This window comes from Siniperca chuatsi, linkage group LG17 (assembly GCF_020085105.1).
Source record: "Siniperca chuatsi isolate FFG_IHB_CAS linkage group LG17, ASM2008510v1, whole genome shotgun sequence".
NCBI lineage: Eukaryota > Metazoa > Chordata > Actinopteri > Centrarchiformes > Sinipercidae > Siniperca > Siniperca chuatsi.
In genome coordinates this window covers 12,912,425-12,938,101 of record NC_058058.1, presented here as the reverse complement: position 1 = coordinate 12,938,101, position 25,677 = coordinate 12,912,425, and the positions used below count along the sequence as shown (strand labels likewise).

General features: G+C 37.2%; 2 protein-coding genes across 4 annotated transcripts in view; both read right to left on the bottom strand.

Moving 5' to 3' along the window:
- Positions 1-10,898, bottom strand: part of tshz1 (teashirt zinc finger homeobox 1) — a 171,506-nt gene extending 160,608 nt beyond the window's left edge. For 2 of the 3 annotated variants that reach the window (XM_044171552.1, XM_044171551.1), the window contains exon 1: positions 10,672-10,897. Coding sequence is in view for 1 of the 3 variants with exons in the window: in XM_044171553.1 (XP_044027488.1) it covers positions 10,672-10,708 (37 nt within the window). In the remaining 2 variants the exon portion in view is untranslated. Of the gene's footprint in view, positions 1-10,671 lie in introns of all 3 variants that reach the window. The other variant, XM_044171553.1, reaches the window with a different exon arrangement.
- Positions 10,899-13,103: 2,205 nt separating this feature from the next.
- csmd3b (CUB and Sushi multiple domains 3b) overlaps positions 13,104-25,677 on the bottom strand; it is a 359,142-nt gene continuing 346,568 nt past the window's right edge. Inside the window, exons 69-76 of the mRNA XM_044171541.1 lie at positions 24,896-25,007; positions 24,618-24,797; positions 22,915-22,974; positions 21,378-21,536; positions 20,142-20,278; positions 19,397-19,484; positions 18,564-18,699; positions 13,104-17,940 (exon numbers count right to left, since the gene is read on the bottom strand). Coding sequence (XP_044027476.1) covers positions 17,781-17,940; positions 18,564-18,699; positions 19,397-19,484; positions 20,142-20,278; positions 21,378-21,536; positions 22,915-22,974; positions 24,618-24,797; positions 24,896-25,007 — 1,032 coding nt within the window. The 3' untranslated portion in view covers positions 13,104-17,780. The remainder of the gene's footprint in view (positions 17,941-18,563; positions 18,700-19,396; positions 19,485-20,141; positions 20,279-21,377; positions 21,537-22,914; positions 22,975-24,617; positions 24,798-24,895; positions 25,008-25,677) is intronic.

Here is a 25,677-nt window from a genome sequence, read left to right as displayed (position 1 = left end):
ATGTGTTTATGACTGCAAGATTTATAACAAAACTCATTAAACATTAAGTAAATCAGTTTTGACCAACCTCCTGACTTCTACTGTGAAAAGCACACAATAACCGGGGGTGGGCAATTTCCACAAATCAATGAAATCTCCCAGTAATAAGCCAGACTCATAAATCACTTGTTAACAAGCACTTCACAGCAGTTTCAGTTGACTCACAGGTTTAAACACTCCTTGCATACTGTGAGACCTTAATTGCCAGTAAAATCATAAAAATGGCAGATGGCAGATTACATTAAATCAGATAATTTTAAAAAATTTCATATTACATTTGACTGTTTGATGACTCAAACATGTCAACCTTGAGGAGCTCTTATTATGACTTACTCTTTTAAACCATCATAAAAAAATTGCATTTGTATGCATTACGCTAAGCACTTTTGTCACTATATTACTATAATGTATTTTTTCCTTGTCTTGAGAATGTTTGTGAATGTACCCTGCTGTATAACTGAATAAACTACAGGCGGTTTTAGTAATTAACAGATAACACACAGAGGAAAACCTGCTTTTTGGAAATAAAGTATAATTGTATTTTTTTTCCATTAGGAAAATGACATCTCTGGGTTTAATGTGTTGCTTCATGTGAACCGAGGATATTGATTTCATTTTTATTTTGTACAGAAAAATATATCTTAATGAAGTTCAAATTTAAAAAGTTAAACAAAACAAGTTCAATTAATCTACAAGCTTTTAAAGTTTGATGCTGAACTAGCGATAGCTCATAAAGGTAACTAATTGTATAACATTACTGACAGTGTTAATATGTTTGCTAAGTTAGCTGTTTGTTAAAAGAAAGACCTATGGGAGGGACTGAGCATTTTCTTGTTTCTTACAATAGGGGTGGACATGCAACTTTCTGGTGATTCGCTGCACCCAATTTGTTTGGAGTATGAATTCGACAGGTGGCCAATTCTTACATATAGCTCCTTTAAAAGAGAAAATATTCTGAGTACAACATACACCCCCTTTATACCTGAATAATTATAAAAGGTAACAGGGTTTACAGTATTCATTCATTTGGAGAGATAGTGTCATAAATGTATGTAATATAAAAACATACAGTTTTATGTTATCTTGTAAAGATACCTAATTTAGGATGACTGTACATTTATCAGTAACTGCAAATACGAAGAGAATGGCGCACACCACTTGTAATCAACAACCTTCAACCAAATCCTTATTATTAAAAGAAAAAAAAAATGTTGTATATTTCTTACCACTAATTCAAAATTATGCATAAACTGCATTTGTGTTCTTATTGGTTCACTTTTCAGCAATTTGATATGGCCTGAGAGCCTTGGCAGCACACCTTTTCTGGAGGTTCGTTTGTGTATGCATAATTATCTGGCATCACCAGCAGCACCCAGGGCTCTCGCTGCAGTAATAATCTCCTTGTTGCCCCAGAAACACAAGACACACACCAGCAAAACAGTGAAGTCATTCCCTCTTTGTCCTTGAGAGTCGCGGAGTCGAGAGGGTGTGAGGTGTGTAGAGCAGGGTAAGAGAAAAATACATTTCCACAATTTTGTTAGTAGGTGCTGATACATATTAAAGTGTGTGATTGCCTTAAAGTAGACCTATAGTAGAGCGTAATGATTCACAAATATTTTTTTTTTTTAGATAAGAATGCTTCAAGGGTTTATTAAAAGAGGGACTGCATGCCTTCAACTGGGTAGTTTGGTGTTGTCATGTGTCAGTATGTGAGTCAGTTAGAAAAGAAAATATAATGGACTTCATTTCAAAATATAGTGTGGACACTACAAAAACGTCTAAAACTAAATACTAAAAGAAAGTATACTGATAAACAATATGTATCACAGGGCTTCATCCATCCCAGACATATTCACACAGGTGGTAGGCCGTCCTGTTTCATGGGGGTTTCATAACGTTTACATGCTGGATTTCAAAAAGGTATTCAGTATTTTAAGCAGCACAGTTTTGTTAGGCAGCTTGCACTTGAACTGCACTGCAAATCAAAATGTAAAATCAAAATAAACTGATTGATGTATTTTGACTACATCTGTTTAATACATGTAGAAACAGCAATCTTGACATGTGCAGTTTTGCTTAATTGTGTAATGTAAAAAACTCAAACTAAGGTTTTGGTAGGTTGACCATGTGGTTGCAGCAACCCCTGTTTGATTCCCACCAGGAACCTTTGGCAATTTTGCTAAACACTGCATTAATGGCTAAAGAAAACAACAACAAAAAACAAAAAAACAATCTTTATACAGTGTGTCACTGCAGAGCAACTTTTGGACACCTGCAGGAATTGTAATGTCTCCTTTCTTGTTCATTTTTGCGCCACAGAGTTCAGATTTTACTATACTTTTACTGTACTATACACCACCTTCAGAAGTTCTTCGATAACTTTTTTATTTTAGGCTGTATCCATATTGTCAAGAAAGAAGGGAAGAACTGTAAGCTCAGAGAAACAACACAATCAGTGCATCACCAGAAGTCCATTTAATTTCTTAAGAGGAGAATAACTAAGAAAAAACTGCCAGTGCTGCTTTTTGATGTCATCAACAATAAAGCATTTTAATTTGCTTTGTTCTCTTCCTACTGATGTTTTGCTGATTGTTCACTTTGTTCTGTGGACAGCAGTTCTGCCAGACAAGTACAAAATGGGCAAAAAAGTGAATACACCAATTAAACTGTAATTTTTCTTCCAAATTCATTGTGTTTTAAATACTACAGAAATAAACATGTTTAAAACATTGACTGAAGAATGGCTCCATTCACACTTGGGGTAGACAGTAAGCTACAAAGTAATACTATTGGGGTTTTTTTCTGTTTATTTTGTTTTAATGCTTCCTAATTAGTGCTTCCGAGCTAGCTGTGTCTACTTGCCGAAATGACACAACATTATGACAGGCCGTACCGAGCAGCAACTACACATGACTTATGTGTTCAAAACACTGTAGCTGCTGGAGACTATCCTCACACATGCCAGAACAAAAATGTTACTCTGCTCAGCGTGGTCTGGTAAGACTCAGCAGGCATTTTCTTGCATTAGGGGTGTTAATGGTGGTAAACCAAAAGTACATTGCAGATGATTGGATCAACTTCTGACCAACTAAAAAGTATTAATACGTGCTCTTCTTCATTGAGACTTCAACATGAACCCTTTCTGCACCTGGCTGGATGAAATACAGCACTCACTGGACTGTCCTCGAGTTTAACTACAGGTTTTCAAACTGGAAAAACATGGAAGTTTTACTGGAATCAGTACAAAAAAAACTATTCAACAAAAATCAGTTATGAATAATTTCAAGGAGTCAAAACGACGATGCAGTCATTAAATGGTGAATTATTTGAGTTCTACAAAGCCTAATTAAAAGTAGTTGTTCTCAAGGCTTGGGAGTTGAGAGTCATCACAAATTCAAACTGCTGTACAGCACATGACGTCATCTAAACCAATCCCCACTCTTTACTGACTGGTTAACAATTCTTAATTGATCTTTGCCTAGCTCTTTAGTGTTAAGATGAGGAAATTGCAACCTTTTTTCTACAATCATGCAACAAAGTAAATCAATAACATTCATGAGTTCACCAAAAAGCTGATACATTTTTTCATGTGTTCCCATGTGTGTGATGTTCAGTTGTGCACAGCATGCAGCACAATGTATGTTTATATGCCAATTACGCAGTCATTGATGGGAATGATTTCTGTGTAAAACAGGAGAAAGTAAGCTGCTTGCATTGCAACAGCTGGCTTACTGTAAGTTAAAATACAAAATGTGGATGTGCTCACAAAAAAATTATAATAAAACTTTTAAATGACAATGATCAACACTTCTGAATTGAAAATGAGTTTAAAGACATGCTATCATTGTATCAGTATAATAAAGTAAATGCAGTGAAACTGCCCAAAATTAATATATCACAATATCATTTGCGTATTTGGTGGTATTTGCTTATTTAAGAGGTTGGTTGGTTTTGGTTTCTAAATTGTTTAAAATTCAGGTTCTGTATATTGGTAAAACAACTTGTGTAAGAATTCTATAGTCACACGCTTAAATTTTAATTGTAATGAGGTTGAGATAAGTGTGGAAATTTGCACATTAATGCATTCCACTACCTTCTCTGTAGTGCTTTTGCTCAAGTAAGAATTGCATGCTCATCAGTAAGAAATCCAAAGTCAGTGTAAGTGAACGGGGAACTTAAGTGTAAGTGAACTATGGTGACAAATTCTCTCTCCCCTCCATACCCAGGCTTCCTATCCAGGTCAATACAAGCAGGCGCCATAGTGCAAACAGCCCAGGACACACCATGTAAAGTGACTCTACAATCCTCCATCCCCCAACCCCCTCGGACACTATTCGCCCTTAACAACAACCATTGATTTTTTTCCTGATGAGGATCTGGCCGGCATTTAATCTAACATTGTAGCCCCTCGCTGTAGGACATGGCCGAGCATGTCATACTAATCGATTACCTCTGTTGATGAGAAGTTTCTTTCTTTCTTTCTTTCTTTCTTTCGATCTATCAGGACAGGGAAAACAGTACATATAAAAAGACAACTTGTTTAAGCATCTAAACACAATATAACTTTCTCATATCCTTGATTTTTCTCATTTCAAGGGCAAAGAAGATGAGGATTATATTATTGTAAAAGCCTCTAAGCCAGATGATAATTTACATTTAGTCACAGCACTTCAAAGCACTGTACATGTTTGACTAAATACACCATCAAGCCTCTTGAGTAGCCCATTGTTTACAGAAATCTGACTTGACCAATGGGGCTGTGATCACAACACGGGTGGGTGTCCACCCATAATCCCTCTCTTTGTCTGCTACAAAACCCTCTTTAGGGAAGGACACTGGTTTTAAATACTGCCATATGCAAATTGTTGCATGCAATTTGCATTTTTAAATATATCAAGCCCTTGGATTCACTGGATTCTCGGGGGACATTGATTACAGATTTATGTACCTCTGTCAATCATATTTCAACATTCGTATGTTTTTAACAGTAACTCAGGAATGTGTATAAATCTAATTATGCCCGGACTGAAATTATTTCCATCTGGGAAAAAAATGTGTGTTTGTATAATTGCTTTTGTGCCGTCCTCAGCTACTTACTATCTAGCTATGAAGCTACATTTAGACCTTTCTCACTGTCATGAACACTATCTGTGTGGTCAGCTTCAGTTAGAACACATTAACACTGCTTATTACTCGTTATTAAGCCCCTCAAATTCAACTGAGTGTGCAAGATTTGTTTTAGTATTGAAAGGTACAGTTTTTCTACTCTGCTGCACAATTATGTCTTAATCTTACACCACTGAAACATCACCTGCGCTGTGAACATGATGTGGTATATAAAGAGAATGAAACAGAAGAAAGATAAATACATAACGCTATATAGGATCTGTATATATGCTGCACAGACATGGATTATTAATACGAGATAAAATGCGCTAAGTCTCTGGTTTCTGTGTAATCAATGTATTTTCTTGTTTGTTCAGCTTGGCATGATTCTAGCAATAACCATATAGTGTAAAACATAAAACGCCACACAAACATTTTATCTAGGTTTCTGTTTCATCACACACAGCATCTCCAACACCACATAAATAAATAACCAACATATAGACTGCATCCCTATTGTACATCAAACACAGCCAAGATTATATTTGACAAGGCTGGCAATTAACAATTTCTCTCACTCTGAATGCAAACCATAAAAAAGATGATCAAGGCTGGTTGATATCCACATGCATAATTTATGTGGCTGGTACAAAATACCGTTCTGTTGCAGTTCTGTTCATTCACTCAACTAATTCATTGAAATAAAGCGTCCCAAAGGGGTATCCATGTAATCAAGCCTAATCCCAGATTGATTTGAGAGCAAGACAGAAAAGCTGGAGAAATCTGGAAAAACTCTCAGTCACAGGAGGAAGACTGTGGGAAGCTGGGTGATTGGAAGAAACTGTTTTGAAGCTCCGGTTTCGAATGAGAGGATAATAAAATAGCTCTGGAAAAATATTTGACAGTTTACAAAACAATGAAAAGCGAGCCTTTGTTTAACCTACACTGGTTTGAAATTTTGAGTTTCAACGCTTCAAAGTGATTCAGCTAAAAATCTTGAACTGCTGTCACTGTAGTGGGTGTCTTCTTTTCTTAATAATCCAAAAAACTATTTACCTCATTTTCCTAAAGATTCCAAGGGCTATTGGTTGTGTTAACTTTACACTGTTCATATCAGCAATTCACATTGATTTGATTGGGGTCTGTGTGTGTTTGTATTGGCATGTCTGTACTTATTTATTCTGGTACTACTGAAGCTGTACACTGTCTCTGGGAGAAAGAAAGCACAAAGATGAAAGCTGAGATTCCAGGATACTGCAAGAGAAAATACAGGAGCAGTACAGGCAAAGAAAGTACAGAGACTATTTCAGTGCAAGAGAGAGATAAGAGACAATGCAAGCAATGAAAGAAGAAAACATGTTTTACGGTCATATTTTTTTAATGTTTGGCTGTATGTCTCATACATTAGGCATACACACTGTATTTCAGAGCCAATGAGAGGAATGTCAAGAGATGGCGGTGAAGGAGGGAATGCTCAAGCGATGCATCTTAAAATACGAATGATCAAGATGTATTTCTTTTACTTTTCTTACTGTAGTAAGTATTGTATTTACTACTTTCAGCAGGTTACAATAATTTATTTAATATTTTTGGATATATTTTCTTTTTCAACAAAATGCTACAGCAAAAACAGATACAGTAGGCCTATATCCGAAACAGAACATCATCCACATCCTTTAAAAATGTTAACCTGCTCCCTAACAACCTTTTCTCTCTCTAGTGTAGCAGTGGGGACAAATTATAGCCTCTCTCTTTGTCTTTGTTGCAGTTATCCTCTTGACACACTCTCCTCTACACTCACATGGCTACACAAGGGCTTCATACACGAAAGGACTTCTCGAGGAGCTTCACTGCATCATTATCCTTTCCCACGGACCCTGCAGCCTCAGCTTGTCCCAGTTTGACTAACACACAGCGGGCTGAGTGTTCGTCTTTGTCCCCTCGCTGTCACGGTCAGAGAGATCACTTTCTTGTGTAAATTCTACTTCAATCCACTGCACATTTGCAGAAAAAATAAAAAATTATATAGAAATTCTTACAAGAAAGGGGCAGGTTAATTTAAATACCTAATAATAATAATAATAATAATAATAATAATAATAATAATAATAATAACAACAACAACAATAATGAATTTTCTTTTTTGTTCATCATTACCCCTGAGTGAGAAATTAAGTGTGCTTCATCGAAAGAGGGATGCACTAAAGTTCAGCAACACTATCTGTGTTGTGTTATGCTTTTGACGCAGGTACAGAAATCTCAAGTATCAAAAGGTCATCAAGCTCCATCTACTGACGACTAAATAAAAATCCAATGCAAATGCACACATCATACCATAGAATGCTACACTGGTGTATCAATTGTTTGACTGTTTTTCTATTCTGGAGGTACACTTAAGCGTTTGTATTTGACGGGGGAAATGGCTGCATGTTTTACCACCGCAGGAATGTCTGCGTGTGTCTACATCATCCGTCTCTACTTTGATTTAAAAAGACTGAATTAACAAAACCAATAATCAAACTGATTTAACCAACCATAGCCCTTTTCTTTAGCATTTATAACTTTACCATAATTAAACCATTATTTATACCATTTAATAAATAATTATAAAAACCTGACATAATTTGGCGTATCCCTTGCGAGCTTTTCCCATTCTCTATAGTCTTAATGTGATTGTTAGTTTGTCAACTCATTCAGTCATTTAATAATTTTCGTTTGGACATACTGAGTAAAAAAATGATTTGTACTGATATGGATAATGACTGTACTTACAATCCAAACTTTTGGTTATTGAACACCAACACATTTTAGAGCTGCATGCTGCCAACACTGGCCAAGCAATTCAGAGGGTTGCTGGCACCATCTACTGATCTCCCATGGCCAATACAATCAAGTGCATCTCAGGTAACAGTGATGAGCTCATTTGTGGCACAACATAGAGATTATGGACACTAAAATGTGTTCAACAAAGTAAGCACCGACCTAAATCTAAAATGAGCGAGTTATCAAACCTTAATATCTATCAAACCTTAATGAATGGGATTCATTACCGGATCAGAAAGTTTTGCATTTACACAAATTATACCTCAAAGGGCTGCATGTATTTCTGTTAGACAGAAACCAACACATTCCTGGCTATTCTAGTCATGGTCTTTTATCAATATCTACACTTGCAGTATACTCCAAACACCATGTATTGGCAGCACACTGTAAAGGCTGCCAAGGCAGTTTACAGGTCAGCTGGCTCCATCTACTGATCACATAAAGTGTAGTAAAGCCAAAGAAAATCAAGGGCAATTGCTTACATCAAACACTGCAAGTATTACCAAGATTCTTCTTGTTGTCACTTTTTTTTTCTCCACTTAACTTTTAAGATTTTTCTAATCATCTTGATTTTAAAAACTAATTTACTCATATCTGGAGCAGAGAATAGAAAACAGGCCAGATTGCTCCAGTTGGACAGAGAGATTTGAGAGAGTGTTGATCTTCATCCAGGCTCTGGCAAAAAAACAAACATCATCAATTCGTTTCTGAAAACGGACTCATCAAAAACCAAAAAGAACACTGTAACATGTTCAAATTTCATGTTCATGTTTTTTAAAAAAATAAATAAAAAATAAAAAATAAACTGCTTTGGTTCATTAGATACATTTCCTGTTATCTTGAGTGAAAAATGTTGTTACAAAATGACAAAACATTATTTTGTATTATCATCTCAAATCCATTAATGTAGAGCATCATGTAGCCTAAACTGCTCAAATAGACTTACAGAAGTCAGCTAGTACCATCTAGTGGCCATATAAGGCAAATAAAATAAGGCAAAAAGCAACTGCATATCACACTTCACTTTGCTGGCATTACAGCCTCAATGAGACACAATACACTCCCTGCAGCTCTGTAATCACTCTACAAGTCTCAACATTACTCCAAATTATTCCAATTATTGTGCAGAGCCAATCTACCTGACTCTGACATCAGGGTGACTTTCTACATAAAAACTTCAGTGGACACCACATACTACACACTATACTAGCTATCCAGACTGTCAGCTTATCCTGGGCATGTGAAATAGGGCAAAACAAACATTTCTTCTATGATCAGAATTCACCAATTCAAATAGTTAAGATATTTGCAGTTGAATTATGTGCAACACACAACCATGTGAGTGTATGTGTGTTTCATGTTCTTATATCCCAGTGGGGACTTGAATGCACACTAACCCATGGGGACTTGTGTCAGGTAGAGACTGCCTTTTGAGGGTTAAGACTTGGTTTTAGAGAACAGGTTGCAATTAGGTTAGGATTAGGGTAAGGGTTATGGTTAGGCATTTAGTTGTTATGTCAATGACTCTCCCCAACAGAGATAGTGAAACAAGCTTGTGTGTGTGTGTGTGTGTGAGAGAGAGAGAGAGAAAGAGTGATATAGGCATAGAAAATCATCTTTCATTCAGATCTATTTTCATGAACTTCCACTACTTTTAACTTCTCACTATCAGCTTTGCTCCACTTTTCTGTTTGAAAGTGTAAATGTAGCTCAGCCAACAAGAATGTGTTAATCACTCTAGTTCTATTTATAGTGAAAAGTGTATTTAATTATATGATATTAAATTATGTTTTGGAATTTAAAAAAAGTTACATTTTAAACTGGAACAGTATATGTCTTGAGGTCTGTGTTTAAAATTAGCATACAAATTAATTTGATGAGCAGAACTTGAACTTTGTCAATTATAACATGGTGGCTTCTCTGTCTTCAAATGAAAAATGCCAAACTGGATGGGGGGAAGCGGTGTGAGTGCAATGTGACTGTCTAAGTAAAAGCTCTATGAAGGGTTGTGGTACAAATTTAAACTTATCTCAACAGTTTACTTTGAATCCAGACTTGAATTAGCCTGATCATGTTAACTCTGCTGACAAACTTAAGCCTGAATCAATGAATGAATTTGGTTAAGTGAAGTCAGGCTTTTCAAAAATTCAACTTCTCTTAGCATCCTTTCTGAAATATGTATACTGTCACCTGTAAATATACATGAGAATCAATACAATACAGTCAGTGAACAATTTTCTTCACAAAGTCTCCTTTAATTACAAACTAACCAACAGCAAACAACTAGCTGCATGCAATGTGTCCGTATGACCCACATTCAGTTTTAAATATGAATTTAAAGCTACAGGTACATATTTGACACATTGTACAGAGAGTAAAATTTATAAAACACCTGTATATTACACTGCACTCCAATATAATAGCTACAATCAGTGCTACCTCTGGGAGACTTACGTTTATGCTAATTAGCTAATTAGCACCATGAATAAACACCACCACAAACCGCGGGCTAAACACAATTAAAGAAATCAAGAAGTACACTAGATGCAAGCCATTAGTTTGTAGCAGCAGTGTGGCTGCTAACTTAGCCAGTCAAGTTAGAGCAACAGTGAAAGCAATTTAAGCACAAAACATGTCCATAATTTTAGCCAACAGTAGCAGCAGCAGAAAATTAAAAAAAAAAAAAAGTCAAAAATGACTCACCATATTGACAACAATGCCAGTTGAGAAAGCGCTCCATCCACCACGAGTTGGTCGATAACTTTAATATTACCGGATATCCACCATTTTCATTTTGGCAACGACCTCTGGCTCTCCAGGAGCAACCATAGAAAGAACGCCATTGTGACGTAGTTACACGGCAACTTGGAAAGTACCCTGACAACCGGCCAGTTTGAGCATCTCTGTAATCCACCTTTTTACTCGTGATTCCTCAAAAACTCATCTATCCTGCCAGAACAAAAAAAAAAAACTATTAATATAACTTCAAAAATTATGATGTTAAGGATTTTTTTTCCCCCTTCGGAGCATTTTCTGGGCTTTTGCCCATGTCCATCGTGTGACATGATCAAAAGATCCAGAATAGCTACTAAATGGACTTTGTGGTGAGATTGTTTTCTCAACAGCTGTTTCCAAGGTCAGAAACAATACATTGTTCCAATCTGTCTTTACAATACAGGAAACATACAAACATTTAAGGGAAAATAAATTGCATCATAATGACATGGCAATCAAACAAAAAACACAGTAGGCAGAAGTAATTCTAGCTTTTAAAATCTCTTGGGCTTGTTATTTCCCAAAATATAGGCCAACACAGGTCACAGTAGGCTTCTATTTTGGATTTATTGTGGGCCTACATTTAAATTGGAGCATAAAATCACCCCACTCATCCATACATACCCACTGGGACTTACATAGCAGGAGTAAAGTTCAGTTAGTTTTGATGCAATTCCTACTGGCCACCAACAGCGGTCAGTAAAGGTCATACAAGGCTCCATTTTTTAAAAGCTGTTATAGAAAGTGAAGCTTTTGTCCAGTTCTACCACGGTAATGATGTAAAAAACGAATTAATTCACAGTTTATCTGAGTGTGACCTCAGCTGTCTGGGTCCCTTGTTGATCTTAATCTATTTTGTGAAGAAACATTTTGCTGCTTGGCCTTCTCAAATGTCACAACAGCCAGTGGTCACATTTTGAGTACAGTTAATGATTAAAGTGTTATTTCTCAACATTATCACATAAAAAAAATACAATTTTTTGCTACTTTTCCTTGCTGGCATCTTGCTGCCATTCACTTTATTTCTGTTCTGTAAGAGCTTCTCTGTGGTAGATTTCATTGGTTGGATCTCTCCTTCCTACCCAATATGCAAATGCTTTATGCACAGGAACACACAGGACATTATGCATGCACGGGGAATGATGTGCTTCAAATGTGGAAGAGAAAAGTTGACAGGTATTGAAGTGGCTTGTTAACTAAAGAAGGTAAAGCATTCGTGTATTTTTGAGGAAAAACAGAACAACTCTCTTTCTAAAAAAAAAATATGCTAGTGCTGGATTAATTTACTGCTATTTTATGCATTGCCTGTTTAACCTGCTGGATCATTTAGGGAGCTATCAGGTGGACTGAGTACATTTATATGATGTAAACAGACCAAAGTCATAAGCACATTTAGTTTCAGTTATCTCTATGATATGCATTATGAAAATGGGCCACATTAAGTACATTTCAAGTTGTACATTCTGATGTATACACTTATGAAAATGTGTATTCAGCGTTGCTATTCATTATTAGTGACAACCAAGGACCTGTAGACCGACTCAAAGTGCTTTACCTGAACAAATAAGCTTGCTTGTCTCATTTTCCAGTGTAATGACAGTGTCTGCTTGAACTAAATGTTTGGGGCTTGTGGGTAGCTGTAAAGGTTGACCTGCTCTGTTAGATTAATACAGTGTGAGCAGTTCAATGTCAGACCAGAACATTCTGTCTATACAACAATGTGGATATCGGTAAGCATCATTCATTGATTGGTGGGTTTGCACCATGAATGCGTGAAAAATATTCAGACGTGCGCTTCCAAGGCTTGTAATATCTGTTCTACATGAAACCTCATTTTGCTTTCCTATTACCTGCTCCTGTTGCAGAAAGTCAGACCAGCAGTCACAGGTTCAGCGGCAAAAATAACGTTGCATTCCCAGTGATAAGGACTTCCACTGTGAATGAATGGAAAAAGTTTAGGGAGTTCATCTCAAGGTGAGATAGCTCCACTGTGTATATATATATATATATATATATATATATATATATATATATATATATATATATATATATATATATATATATATTTATACACTTTGTGCCTGCAGTAATTCCCCTAAAAGGCACTCCCTGACTTTGACACTAGTTTTCCAGTCACATATGGGCCTAATGCAACTTTTCCACATTCCACAAATTCCACATTTTAGAAGACTTAATATATTTATAATCTGTAGCTTGTACTGTGGTGTACATTCCTCATAAATGACAATATGTTCAGGTTATATGAAGTTTTGTTTGCATGGTCTAAATCAGTTAAAGTGGTGACAACATCTCAGTTTACAGAAAGTCATTCAAAGTAAAAACACAGTAAAGGAAGACACTTTTTTTTTACAAAAGCAATTAGCCTTTTTTAATCTTACATTGCATTGAAAATTTACATAATAGATTCATACATTTTACAAATAATTTGATCATAAAAATATATTTCTGTACAAAACACTTTTTTATTCTATATTTCATCTTTTTTTTTCAAATGGTGAATATTTCCAATGTCCCCAGGCAGGAACAGCTTTAAGTCTTTCAAATCACATGGGTCTTATTGCAGTCAGTCAGTAGGAAAAGCTTGTGGCAAAATAGACTGAAGCTTAGAAAAAAATGACTTCTGATGAAGGGGAGGGCTGGAGCATGTGTGCGTGTGTGTTTGTATGTGTGTGCATGTATGTGTCTGAAAAAGCATATGTGTGTGTAGATGACAGGGAGGGTCCCATGGTTTTTGGTAGGCACTGTGTCAGATCCATACCGATAACACAACAACAACAGCAACAACGACAACGACAGCAGCAACAATCAATCAAAACTGTAATAAGAAACAATGTCACCATAGCGATGCGGTGCGGGACAGTCGCAGCATTGATAAACAAGGAAGCCGCAGCTACCGTTGCTTTTAAATCAATAATGACTTTAAAAGGAGTTTTCTCTCAGCTGGTTGCAGTCGGTGCCTGTGGTCACGACAGCAGGGGTTCTTAAGACAAAGTAGATGTTTTCGCTCACCCTGACACCCAGACTCATTAAAAACAACTGGTATTCATCATGTGTGGGACCCAAACTCACTAAATTCAGTTTTAAACATTTAAACCAGTGTCTTCAAAACAGCAAAACAAGTACTTTTTTTTTTAAATGGGCACCAAAGCTGAAAAACACTGACTCATGCTCATTGATACATGTATTCCTGTCATGTGGGGACCAGTTAATATAGGTATGGTATATGGTGCATTTTCAGGCCCGACCATTACAACATGACACTAGTATATAGATGTTATGTTTCACACAAAAATCATACATCTTCTCTCAGCAGTGGTTCATTGATGGCACATGAAACCATAAGAAAGGCCATCAACATGTGCAACAACAGCCTCCAGTGGCTTGAAGGGGTTGAACATAGTGAAGGTTGCCAGCTGTACAAAATTTTATAGAATAGGTGGCAGATCAGATCTGAAAAATAGCTACCAGCCAAGGAACATTGAGCTGAGATTATAAGGCTATATTTTTATGAAATAAAAGCAAGGGGGAATATTGAATCTCAATGGCCTCAGTTATGTGTTTGAATTTACTCACTTGTTAACTTGAAATCTTAAGATCTTCTCCCAAATGGTCAGTTCATCTGAACACTTCAGTGTTTCTGCAATAAATGACATTCAAGGCCTTTTAGCTGGTGAAATGCAATGTACACACGCAAAACACTGTCATTATAATCTAGTGTGCGATACTTAGGAAGTGCCAAAGATAGTACAAACTCTTTTTTTATAAACCTAAAATTAAAGGCTTGTAAATAAAGTGCACCAATTTATAATTGATGTGGATTTCAGTAAAAAGGCAAATTACATTTTAAACTAACCAGAAAACAGAATTCATGTGATCTTAGACATTTCAGTATTGATTTGTGAGACCAAACACATCTTTAACACAGGGAGAAACTTCAGAACCAAGACTCAGTAACATAAAACCTGGAGGTTGGTGATGAGCTCGTCTTTGAGGTTTTAAGAACAAACAAGGGTAAAACCTGTATATTTTGCAACTAAATTACATCATAATTTTAGTAACAGTTCACAAACAAACCCACTGAAAGCCACTCTTCCAAAATCACATTTTGTACGTAGGCCATCATCCACAAATTACATGTTGGGCAGTTCAAAAGCAATTATCCCCATTTTCATTATTAATATTATTTTTACCGTGCTTGTGTTTCTTCTTTTACCACGGCCTTGTGAGATCATTAACTTCAACCACAGTCAGGCCCAGATAAAGGTTTGGCCATGTGTAATCAAAGTGGATTCCATTGAGAGCTAGGATTTCTGTGTTGCCGTGACAAAACTGAGTTTGTTGACATCTCTGAACTGTAGCTCAAAAAAAACATTAGTTCAGAGTTTTGATGTGCAAATCTCTGTGGCATCATATCACCAGTTAGGTTCGAAAACAGTGCCGTTATTCCAGCAGATCATTGAAATGTTGTCTGTCACAATGGTGACCATTATGGATAATTTGTAGAGGCCAGCAGCTCTAGTAAAGGGCCAAAAAAATTAAAAATAAAAGCAGCCATTGCACAAACGCCATCTATTAATGGTTTAGAAATCTGCCGTCTGTGATGAATGTTCAATGAAACATTAACTTTAAAGACCATGATTGTTGCGGGCAAACCTTGCATTTCAACAATAATGACAACAACAATACCACTGACACTCATGATTGCCTCAGTGGGAAAGACATTGATGGTGAGAGGAACTTCACGTTACACAAAAAATTAAAATAAACCAATTTGATGTTATAAAGGAACCAAAATACAGTTTGTGACTTCTGCAAACAGCACATAGTTGTAATATCTTTTACTCTGATATTTATTTCTTCTTTTTTCTAAAAACTCTTTGCTATAATCCGTCTTTCCCCTTCAGCCCCTCCCCTGTGGTAAATATATAGCACAAAAATATAGATGGTGAATGCTCCCGAATATATATGCAATAGATTTACAGATCAGAAGATTCTGCAGCAATAACAAAGAAAGAAGATAAGCACTCGCAGAGTGCAGAATTACAGTGGAACTGTGTCCACAATCGTAGGGCTGCAACCCTGTTTGTCTTTCTTTTAGCCTGTCTATCAATTTTATGTCTGTGTCTCCTGTCTATCAGCCTGTCTCTGTGCCTGTCTGTATGTGGAGCGGAGACAATGGACGATGGTCTGCAACAGTCTTAAGACCCTGCTTGTCTTTCTTGAACCTGTCTATCTCCTTGTGTGTCTAACTGTTGGTCTTAATACCATCTGTCTGCTCTCTGTCTTCCTGTCTCTCCAGATTTGTGTTAGTGTGTGTACCTGTCATCTTTTCTGTCTGTCATTCATCCTGTCAGTTTCCCTCTAACCTTTTTCTATCTGTCCCTGTGTTAGTCCATCTCTCAGTGGGTAGACAGGTAGTGTTCCTGTAAAATGTGCTTTAGTGCCAGAGCTTTCTCTGTTTCTCAAAGTCTTTTTCTTTGTAAGTCCATCAGAGTCCTCTGTATCTATTCAGCGTCTTTCTCATCAGATTCTATTTAAATTCACAGGATCAGTAACATCTTTCCTCAAGGCCATATTCTGTCTGAACAGATTCATCATGTAGAGGGAAGGCCAACCTCTCTCAGTGGTTGACTTCAGGTTAAACAGGCTCTGATTGGCTGTGTTACGATTTTAAGATCTCATCTTTTCTCTTGATGACTCCCTTACTCTACTTCCAATTCAGTTAGGCGTTGTCTCCGTCTCCTCTCTTATCCATTGGATGGGAAGGAGCAGTTTATCCATTAGATGAGTCAGTCATCTGTTCTCTTAGTGCTGGCTCCCCTTTAGACTCCTTTTAGTTTTGCTTTGCTCTAATCCCAGTTCAGTTAGGATTATAGCTCCGTCTCCAGGGCTGCCCTTATCCTTTGCTTAGGAGTTAGTCTCCTTTCAAAGCAACTCTTGCTACTGTCTGCTAGCATTAGCTGTTTTAGATTCCGTTTTAATAGAAAAAGACAAGAGACCAGTAATGCCAGCCTCCGGTTGTCGTGGAGACAGGAGGTTGTCCTGTCTGGTTGCTAGGGTGTTGTATTCCGTGGTCGTTTGAGAAATAGGCTCCTATTCACAACTAGTCAGTGTGGTTTACTGATGGTCTGCTGGTGACAGTGTCTTTTACTGTCAGTTTTGAACCAAGACTTTCAGAAACATTTTTCTTTGCTTCACAGTGTCTTTTGTGACATCGTCTTCATGTCACACTTTCCCATCTGTGGCCAATTTGCTTCTGTGTTCCTCCAGTTGAGGAGACAACAACACAAATGAAATCAACCCATTATTGTAGTGCAGTTTATCTCCATGATGTATAACCATGGCCAGAGCACTGATGATGTGCTCTCACTCTCTCCAGGCAACGGTCACAGAGCTGAGAGTGGGTCCTTCTCTCCAAAGCTCTGTGTGAAATACAAAATTTCGGCATTGAGTTATGGTGACATGTCATGATATCCGACATGCAGGTCATGGCTTAATCATTACTACTGGTATTAGAGACAGTGAGCGGGGTTAAATAAGAGGTTTAAGTATAATGGCTGTGTCTGGTTTAGAATGAAATTATAAACTATCCATGACCAGCTGAGGCTTGGGGTCAGAGACGGATAATAGCCGGTATAGTTTTCTGTTGGGTTGCAGCCTTTTCTTTCACTTGATGTCACATCTCACTGTGAGTTAACACTGCCTGTGTTGCATCCGTCAAAGGTAGCAGACATTTTGTGTTCACATTTGTTTAAATTTCATTTGTGGAAACAAATTGCTGTAGGTGAAAGCAGCCAACGCTGGGTTTTGGCTTCAAGTGGACATTTTTTCCAATGCTTGGGGAGATTAGGTTTCTGAACTTGGACTGAAGGTCTTTTGTAATCAATGAATAGACCATGTTGCTGACGATGTTGAGGTTTGAGTCAAAGCATACAGCTTTTCCCTCCCCAGCCTCGTACCAATTGTGGTCCCATTAGATATCTGAGTCATTAAGTTCAAGTGAGGATAATCAATCCTCAGACCATGGTGCAGACAGTATTTAGATTCGGATCGAATCTAACAGCCTTCCCCTCCACAGCCTTGGCGTTGGTGTTGTACATGGGATTCTCAAAGGCAGCCTGGCCGTTGTTGTTTTCATGGACAGAGCAGCCTGTGTACTGTGTTTTTGGTGTGGTTCTGTGAAATAAAAACAACAGTAAAGAAAATATAAATACACAATTAGAGTGATAAAATTGTTCTAATTGTCAATTAATATTAACTTAACTGGGTAGCCAGTGGACAGTGAATGCAGTCTTGGGAATAGAGGCATAATAAACAAGCTTTAAGAAGGATTAAAGAGAGCGTTGTGCTTTTTAGGTAAAGTAAGTGTAGTGAGATTCCAATCAGCCCATCCAAAACTAATTCCTTCAGCAAGCTTTTTTTTTTTTATTAACAACAGAACACAAGTTATTTGCATCTGATAACAATACGAACACCAGTCAATTGTGCTTAAATGATATCTCTGAAAAATCCAATTTAACACCTCCTAAACAGAATTGTTTTGTAGCAGTTTGCAATAGACAATGACTTGTCTTTCTCTTACCACATCAACAACGAAACCACTGAGGCAGGTACTGTTTTCATTAATCAGACAGCTTCTTAAAATGTTAACAATGCCTTTCTACATTTTGTAAGGCAATAATGAAAAACAGAAGTGAAGTAGCAATTCAGTGAAGAGAACATATTCCTTTTTATTAAAATACTGAAATTTAACAGAAATATACATACATGGGATAAATTCAGGCTTTTTTAGCACATACCTTTGTTTGTAGAGATAGAAGCCAAAGCCAGTGAATATTAGAGCGAAGAAAGGCACCAGAATAGCGATAGCCACAGAACTGCTGTTGGTACCGAGCTGAGGGGGTGGCGAGTTCTGACTCTCTGACATATTCAGACCTGTAGCATGCAAGGAAATACATCGTCATTGTCCACACATTTAGATTGGATCACATGATAAAAGGAGAGCTATTGCTTTAACATGATCAAAACTGTGATTTTGTGGTTTAAAAAACCCTTTTTTCAGTGTTGTTCCATCTTTGAATTAAAGTCTTCCTGCAGTAGCTGCACTGTTAGTAGTTGTAGTAGTACTGTACAGTATGTATGACATCTGTGACAGTGAAGCCTACAGGATTGGCATTTCTTGCCACAGCAGCTGCAAGTGTGATCTTGTCAACAGTGGATGCTGGAGGATCACAATCTTTTTCTCTTTATCGCATTTACATGATGGACTTGTTATCTTGTTAAATTTGTTGTTATCCCCAAAATGTCTGTTGTCCATGTGCTTGCTGATATTGGCATCACTGCAGATCAGTTACTGATAACTTAAAGAGAGGGACTACTTTCAACTCTATTTGATGTAGATGGTAGTCGTATTTGGATGCAGATTGATGGAGTTCAGCCAGTAAGATGACTTCAAGTCTGGTGAGAATGTCTCCACTGCAAGGCCAAAAAGCTCCCTGATCACTTTCTCCATTAGTGAGGTTCTTACAAGCAGTTTAGCAGATTTTTCATTTATAGTCCAAATTGACTTACAAGAAACACATTCATTATTTGGTGCTGTTACTAAACCTAACAGACAATTACAGACAATTACCAAGTCTTTGCAGTCCAAACTGTCCGTAGTCTTTTCCCTGAATGAAACCCTGGAATACGTAACTAGAACCGTCAGGCTCTGCTGACACCTGGAGAGGAAAAGAGGACATGACAAAGACAGGAAAGAAAGAACGGGAGACATATAGTAATAGGAGAGGGACAAAGGTTGGTTACATTTTGTGTTTGTGTCAACACAACAACATGTGCAACATGATTGATATATTGTTCAAATATCTGATTGACAAATACCATTACATTTACAAAAGTTATCATAGTTGAGTTCCAGACAATGAATATGGCCTGTGGCATGTGTTTCTGCTGTTACATTGTAGGTTATGAGCATGGTTTTCCAGACCTATTCTGTAGGTATTTCATGATGAATATTTACTCAGCGTTTCATCACAATGTTTAGAATAAGGTCACCTGTGAGCAGATGACCACAGCATTCAGATAGTTTAGTATTTGGTAGTGTTTTGTAATGATTATCTGAACAAATAAGACAAATGCAAAATTAACTATGCTTAAACACTATGCCAAGTACAGAGCAGTGAAATGTCTCACTCTGACTGACCTGAATTTATCTATTCAAATTCACAGCACTGTAGTAAAATGCCTTTACAAAAATAGGTTAGAACACTAAAAGTGTTTGTCTTGTATTTTTGATTAACTACAATAAGAATAATTTATTATGTGAAAGCTCAACTGAATCTAATTAAGTTGATTGCTCTGCATCCACTGCGACTTACAAATCCATCCATGGTCCAGGAGTCATCTATGATTTTGGCTGGAGAGATGGCTGAATCTTTGAGCTGGTTTCCCTGATTCACATAGTTCACCTGGTACATCAGCAGTAACAGCCTGGCCTCAGAAGCCTTATACACTCCTAGAGAGGACAGAATAAATGACTGGTGTTAAAATATAACAGAAGGAAACACATCGGAATACAATGGCTGGGTTGTTACAGATCATTAGATATCTTATGTCCAATTGGAAATTGACACACTGATTTAAAAAATTTTTGGACAAAAAGTAACTAAGTGTTGAGTCAGGAAACAGTTCAAACACGTACAGTAACTCCCCCTAATATCACAAATCCTCATTTTTACTTTTCTGTTCAGGTTAAACAAACAGATACATTGTGTCAATAAGACTGATTTAGAGGCGTTGGTAGGCATATTTTTCGCTTTGGGCATAGCTAGGCTAGCTGTTTCCCCATACCTCTTTTTACTAAGCTAGGTTGAACGCGTCTTGGCTCCTGCACTGACCTAAGATTTATGTCGTCTTTTCTTTTCAGTCTCAGAAAGAAAAAAGTGTATTTCCCAAAATGTTGAACTACTCCTTTCAGTACAGTGCTTAGGTAAGGAAAACTTACTCTTAAGAAAAAATACATTCAAGTTTTATGCAACTGGCCACTGACCTTTTGGTGCCTGTGTGAGTGCAGCTTTATTATATTTATCATTATTGATCTAAAGCTGCTCCTTTAAGCCAGAAGATGCATGTTAAAAGTATGACAGCTTCATGGTTTTGTGATATGGTGTTTGTGCTCTCTGCTATTCCAGGAACCAATTCTAGCTTCAACAGGATTTGTGTTTTAATAGGGTCTTAACCCCCTGCTGACACTGTTGTAGGACCCTGGGAGGTCTGTGTGTGAATAAGTGTATGTGTGAGTTTGGGGAGAAATACAGTAACAACATTAAAAAGAAGCATGGCAGCTCTAGGAAAGTAGAGAAATCCAAACACCATTAGAAAACAGCACAAATGATTCACAGTTTCAGTAAATGTGTTGATGATAGGAGGTCCATATTACTCAGAATGGCTAGGTGTTTATTTAGTGTGTTACCAATGGATCAATACAACATCATGATGTACTGTAACATAATCATGACACACAGTATGTCCATGACTTGTCTTGTCATGTAAAGTCACATAAACTATACTGGATATACAGTACAGATGGTATATTTATACATATTCTAACATGCCTGATAGGAGCAGGTCCATGTTGCCGTTGCTAAGGGAAACATTGACTCTCCCTGTTGTGGAGTTAAAGCTGGTGATGCTCAGTGTCATTGGCTGCTTCCTCCCACGGTAATTATAGGAACCTTTCCATATGTAGTTAGGAGCAAATACATCATCTGGAACTATAGAACAGAACAGATTAGATTAGAAATGAATAGAACAGAACAGAACAGAAGAGATTAGAATCTAAAAGAATATAACAGAGCAGAAAAGAACAGAATCGACCAGAAAAAAATAGAACAGGATAAAATTAAACAGAACAGAATTGAACAGAATGGAATAGAACAAGATAGAAAGGAAAAGAATAAAAAAGCATAGAATGCAATTGAATAAGAATTAGATTAAGGTAAACTTTTTATAGATGAAGCTAACATTTGACTGCTGGACTTTATTCATAACAGTCTGAATTGTCAAAACGAAAAATATTGATTGATCAATAGTCACAACTCTTCACTTACACCAGATGATAACGTGCATGACAAAAATTATTGGCATTATTATTATTGACATGGTTTAGTCTCAGAGGGCTAGTGAAATCTTAGATGATATGCAGTTTAGTTAAATCAAATAAATATGTTGCAGAAAAATACATATAGAATCAGGTTTTGACTCCAAACCAAAAAATGTGCTAAATAGGTATTATTATCATTATTATTATAATTACTATATACAGTAAATATGTAGATAAACAGAAGTCGAGGTTCTTACTTTGCCTGTACATTTCTGCCAACTGTTATAATCTTTTATTCAAATTGGGGCTGTCACCATATCAGATTTTAACTATATTATTATCACAATAATGATATTATCACGATATGTATAGAATATTTGAAAAAGTTAGCTAGATCAAAACTAGCTAAAAGCTAGCTAGTTACTGCATCTTTTTTTATGTTTTATGACGGGTGGCGACTAGTCGTTGGATTATTTACCCGATAATATCATATGTGTATCATTAACATGATATCAGTCATTATCATCATATCACGATTATCGTCAGTACCGGTATATCACGAAACTCCTAATTCACAAGAAACAAGATTTCCCGCCTGGCTTTAGGCAGAATCTTTCAGTAGATTGGCTGTTGCTTATAGTAGTAGTACAGACACTCTTTCATGCGCAATGAGAATCAAAGGGTTATTCAATTACAACAAAATAGGACAGATCACAACAGAGCAGAACTGTAAAAAGAGAACTGAACAAAACGGCAGCACAGAGACAAGCAGAACATCACAGTAGTTAATTTACCTTTCTATGTGTAGTGAGGGAAAATAAATTATTTACGATGGAAAGCAATAAAGTAAAATCGACAAGAACACAAGAAGAACAACACAGTGGAACACAGCAGAGAGGAGTGGAAAGGAGCAGAGCAGAATTTATTCATCTACAGTACAAGACCAAACTAAACCAGACCAAAATAGAAAAGATAAGAAAAGTGAAGAATAGACAAGGACTGGCAGGACTGTACTAGCCTGGAATAGAACAGACTGTAATAGAACTGACCATTTAGTTTGGGGCTGGGAGTTCCTGTTGCTGGTTTCACAGGTTTCTTCTTCTCTCCAGCTATACACACACGAGAGAGACAGAGGGTGAAAGATAATGTCCTGTTAAAACACATGAGCAGATCTGTAGGGACACAGTATGAAAGGATATTAAAATATTTTGCTTTGCCTCTTGTTTAACTTACAGGCCCATCAGCTGATACCATAAGAAGCTAGGTTTACGCAGAGGAGAGTGCACTTTATATTACCAAATTAGAATTCAGTGTTATTAGTCACACATGCGCATAACAAGTGTGTTGAAAAGGGTCCCCCAAAATAAACCTCGTTAAGGGTTATTTGTAGGCAGAGCAATGCAAATAGAGTTCATGACCAATAATTGTAGTGCAGATTAGATCCTTTAAAAAGTGGCCTTAAGACACTTTGAGTTGACCAGAACAGCTTCTATCATCACTTCAAGATGCAGCCATTGTTGCCAATGAGTAAAGGCAAGCAAGGGAGAGAGTATTTGTCCTAGAATCTCAAATTGGATCAGAGAGTTCTCCAATTTTAAAGGTTACCTCAGGGGCAAAAGGGTGCCAGACTTGGGGGAATGAAAGTTGAAGCTTGCAGTTTTTCCTTGCACAAAGGTGGGTTCACATTTTCATCTGTTAACATTTCTAGATGAATAAGGCAAAAACTTAACACTAGCTCAAGCATTTCTAATGTGAAGAAAAATACACAAATTGGCATAACATGTACATCTTGGGGAATCTACACCTTGCTATTTGCAATAGTATTGATGGAAGTCTCTGTGATACAATCGAACGCTGCAGAACAGCTACTAAATGGACCTTGTGGTGAGATTGATTTGTCTACAACTATTTCCAAGCTCAGGAAGGCACTTTCAATCGAAACTTTTAAGCCAACATGGACAAGAAGTCCTTAAAGAGCTCAGAAAAGTGGAAATTTGAACATCTACAATTCTACGGCAGCTGGGCAAACTCCATCTACTGATGAAGATTGTGTGATACGACTGAAAGCTCCAGAACAGCTACTAAAAAGACATTGTGGGGAGATTGTGTTGGCAAGTATTGATGTAGTCTAAGTAGTTCCTAATGGTGAGTATTCTATGCTAGCGTATACATGGTCAGATAATGGGTCAGTTGGTCACAATCCCTGCATTAGCTGACATATACAAACAAGAAAGCAGTGGTGGACTGGATTTTAAACAAAACAACAAAAAACAAACAAAGGAGAATTTATTTTATTGAAGCTGCCATTTTATGTATGGGAACACACATGATACTGTTGTACTTGGTGATCAAAGAGAACCTCCAGTGGCCCCATATTGATCCCCTTATATATGCTGTTTACAGTATGCTTAACTTGCACATTTGTTATTTCCACCAGAGATGTGATGAATTCATAACCTCACCTGTAAGCACCTGGTCAGGCTAATCTAATGAAGGATGAAACACCATGGGATATTGTATTATCTTTTTTTTTTATCAGTGCTGCCAGACCAGCGACCAGCCCTCCAGGAAATCTCGCCCTACTCCAGATGGCCAGGTATGCGTGCTGACAAAGTGTCCTTGAGCAAGACACACGCAACACTCCAACCTGTTCACTCATACTGATTTTTCTGGACAAGATCTTCAATCAAACGCATTAGATAGATATAAAGATATACCATTCAAATCTAAAAAAGGGAAGGGATTTTTTTACCTCGACATATAGGCATCTTTCCTGTCCAAGTGCCGTCACTCTTGCAGACTCTGTGTTCAGAGCCTCCCGCCAGGAAGTAGCCATGCTGACAGCTGTACACCAAGGTGTAGCCAAAACCAGGCAGATCCATTCCCATCACGTCAACATGTAGCGGGCTCTCTGGCTGCTTACAGGCATGGGCTGGAGGATGAAAGAATTTTTGCACTTGAGTTAGAGTCTGACAGACAGAGGATGGATGGGCGATAAGTTAACAAGTTGATAGGATGTATGCTTCCTACGTATGCACTCAGGCTGTGCTCCGCTCCACGTCAGATCAGGCTGGCAGGTTCTAGAGGAAGAGCCCTGAATCAAATGACCTGGCTGGCACTGAAATGACACCACGCTCCCCACCTGTGGAGAGAGAGAGAGACAATGAGACAAAAGTACACACACACACACAAACACACACACAAAGATAAAGAGGGTTTGAACATTTTCTGAATACCCTCATAGTAAAGTTTATTTGACGGGGCAGTCATTATAACAGATGAATAAGTGTTGCTCTGACAAATACCACATACAATAAAATGTTCATTCAAATTTACATATGTCTGCATATTTATTTAGATCATCTATCTAACATCTTTGGTTTTCCTGAAAATATTAGAAGCACCAAAGCAAAAAATTGGGACTTAATGTCATATATAATATATATTTATCAACCACCTTTTGCCACCTCCATGGTATACTGTGGTAGCTGTCCCTTTAATATGCCTGGTTGTATAAGGCCATTCTGGGAAATAAGGGTGCAACTAACAATTATATTCATAATCAATTAATCTGCAAAATAACTTAAAAAATTATTTGTTTGGATTATAAAATGTCCAAAATCACATTTTCCCGAGCCCAAATTGACATATTTAAATTAAGTTTTCAAAGATTTCTGTCTCTCCCCTCGTTCTTTCTTTCTTTCCTTTCCTTCCTTTCCTTCTCTTTCTTTGTAATTACACAGATTGTTAAGTTGCATTTTACCACAACGACAGCTTCTATATTAGTTAGTAAGTTTACTACTTGGGTAGGA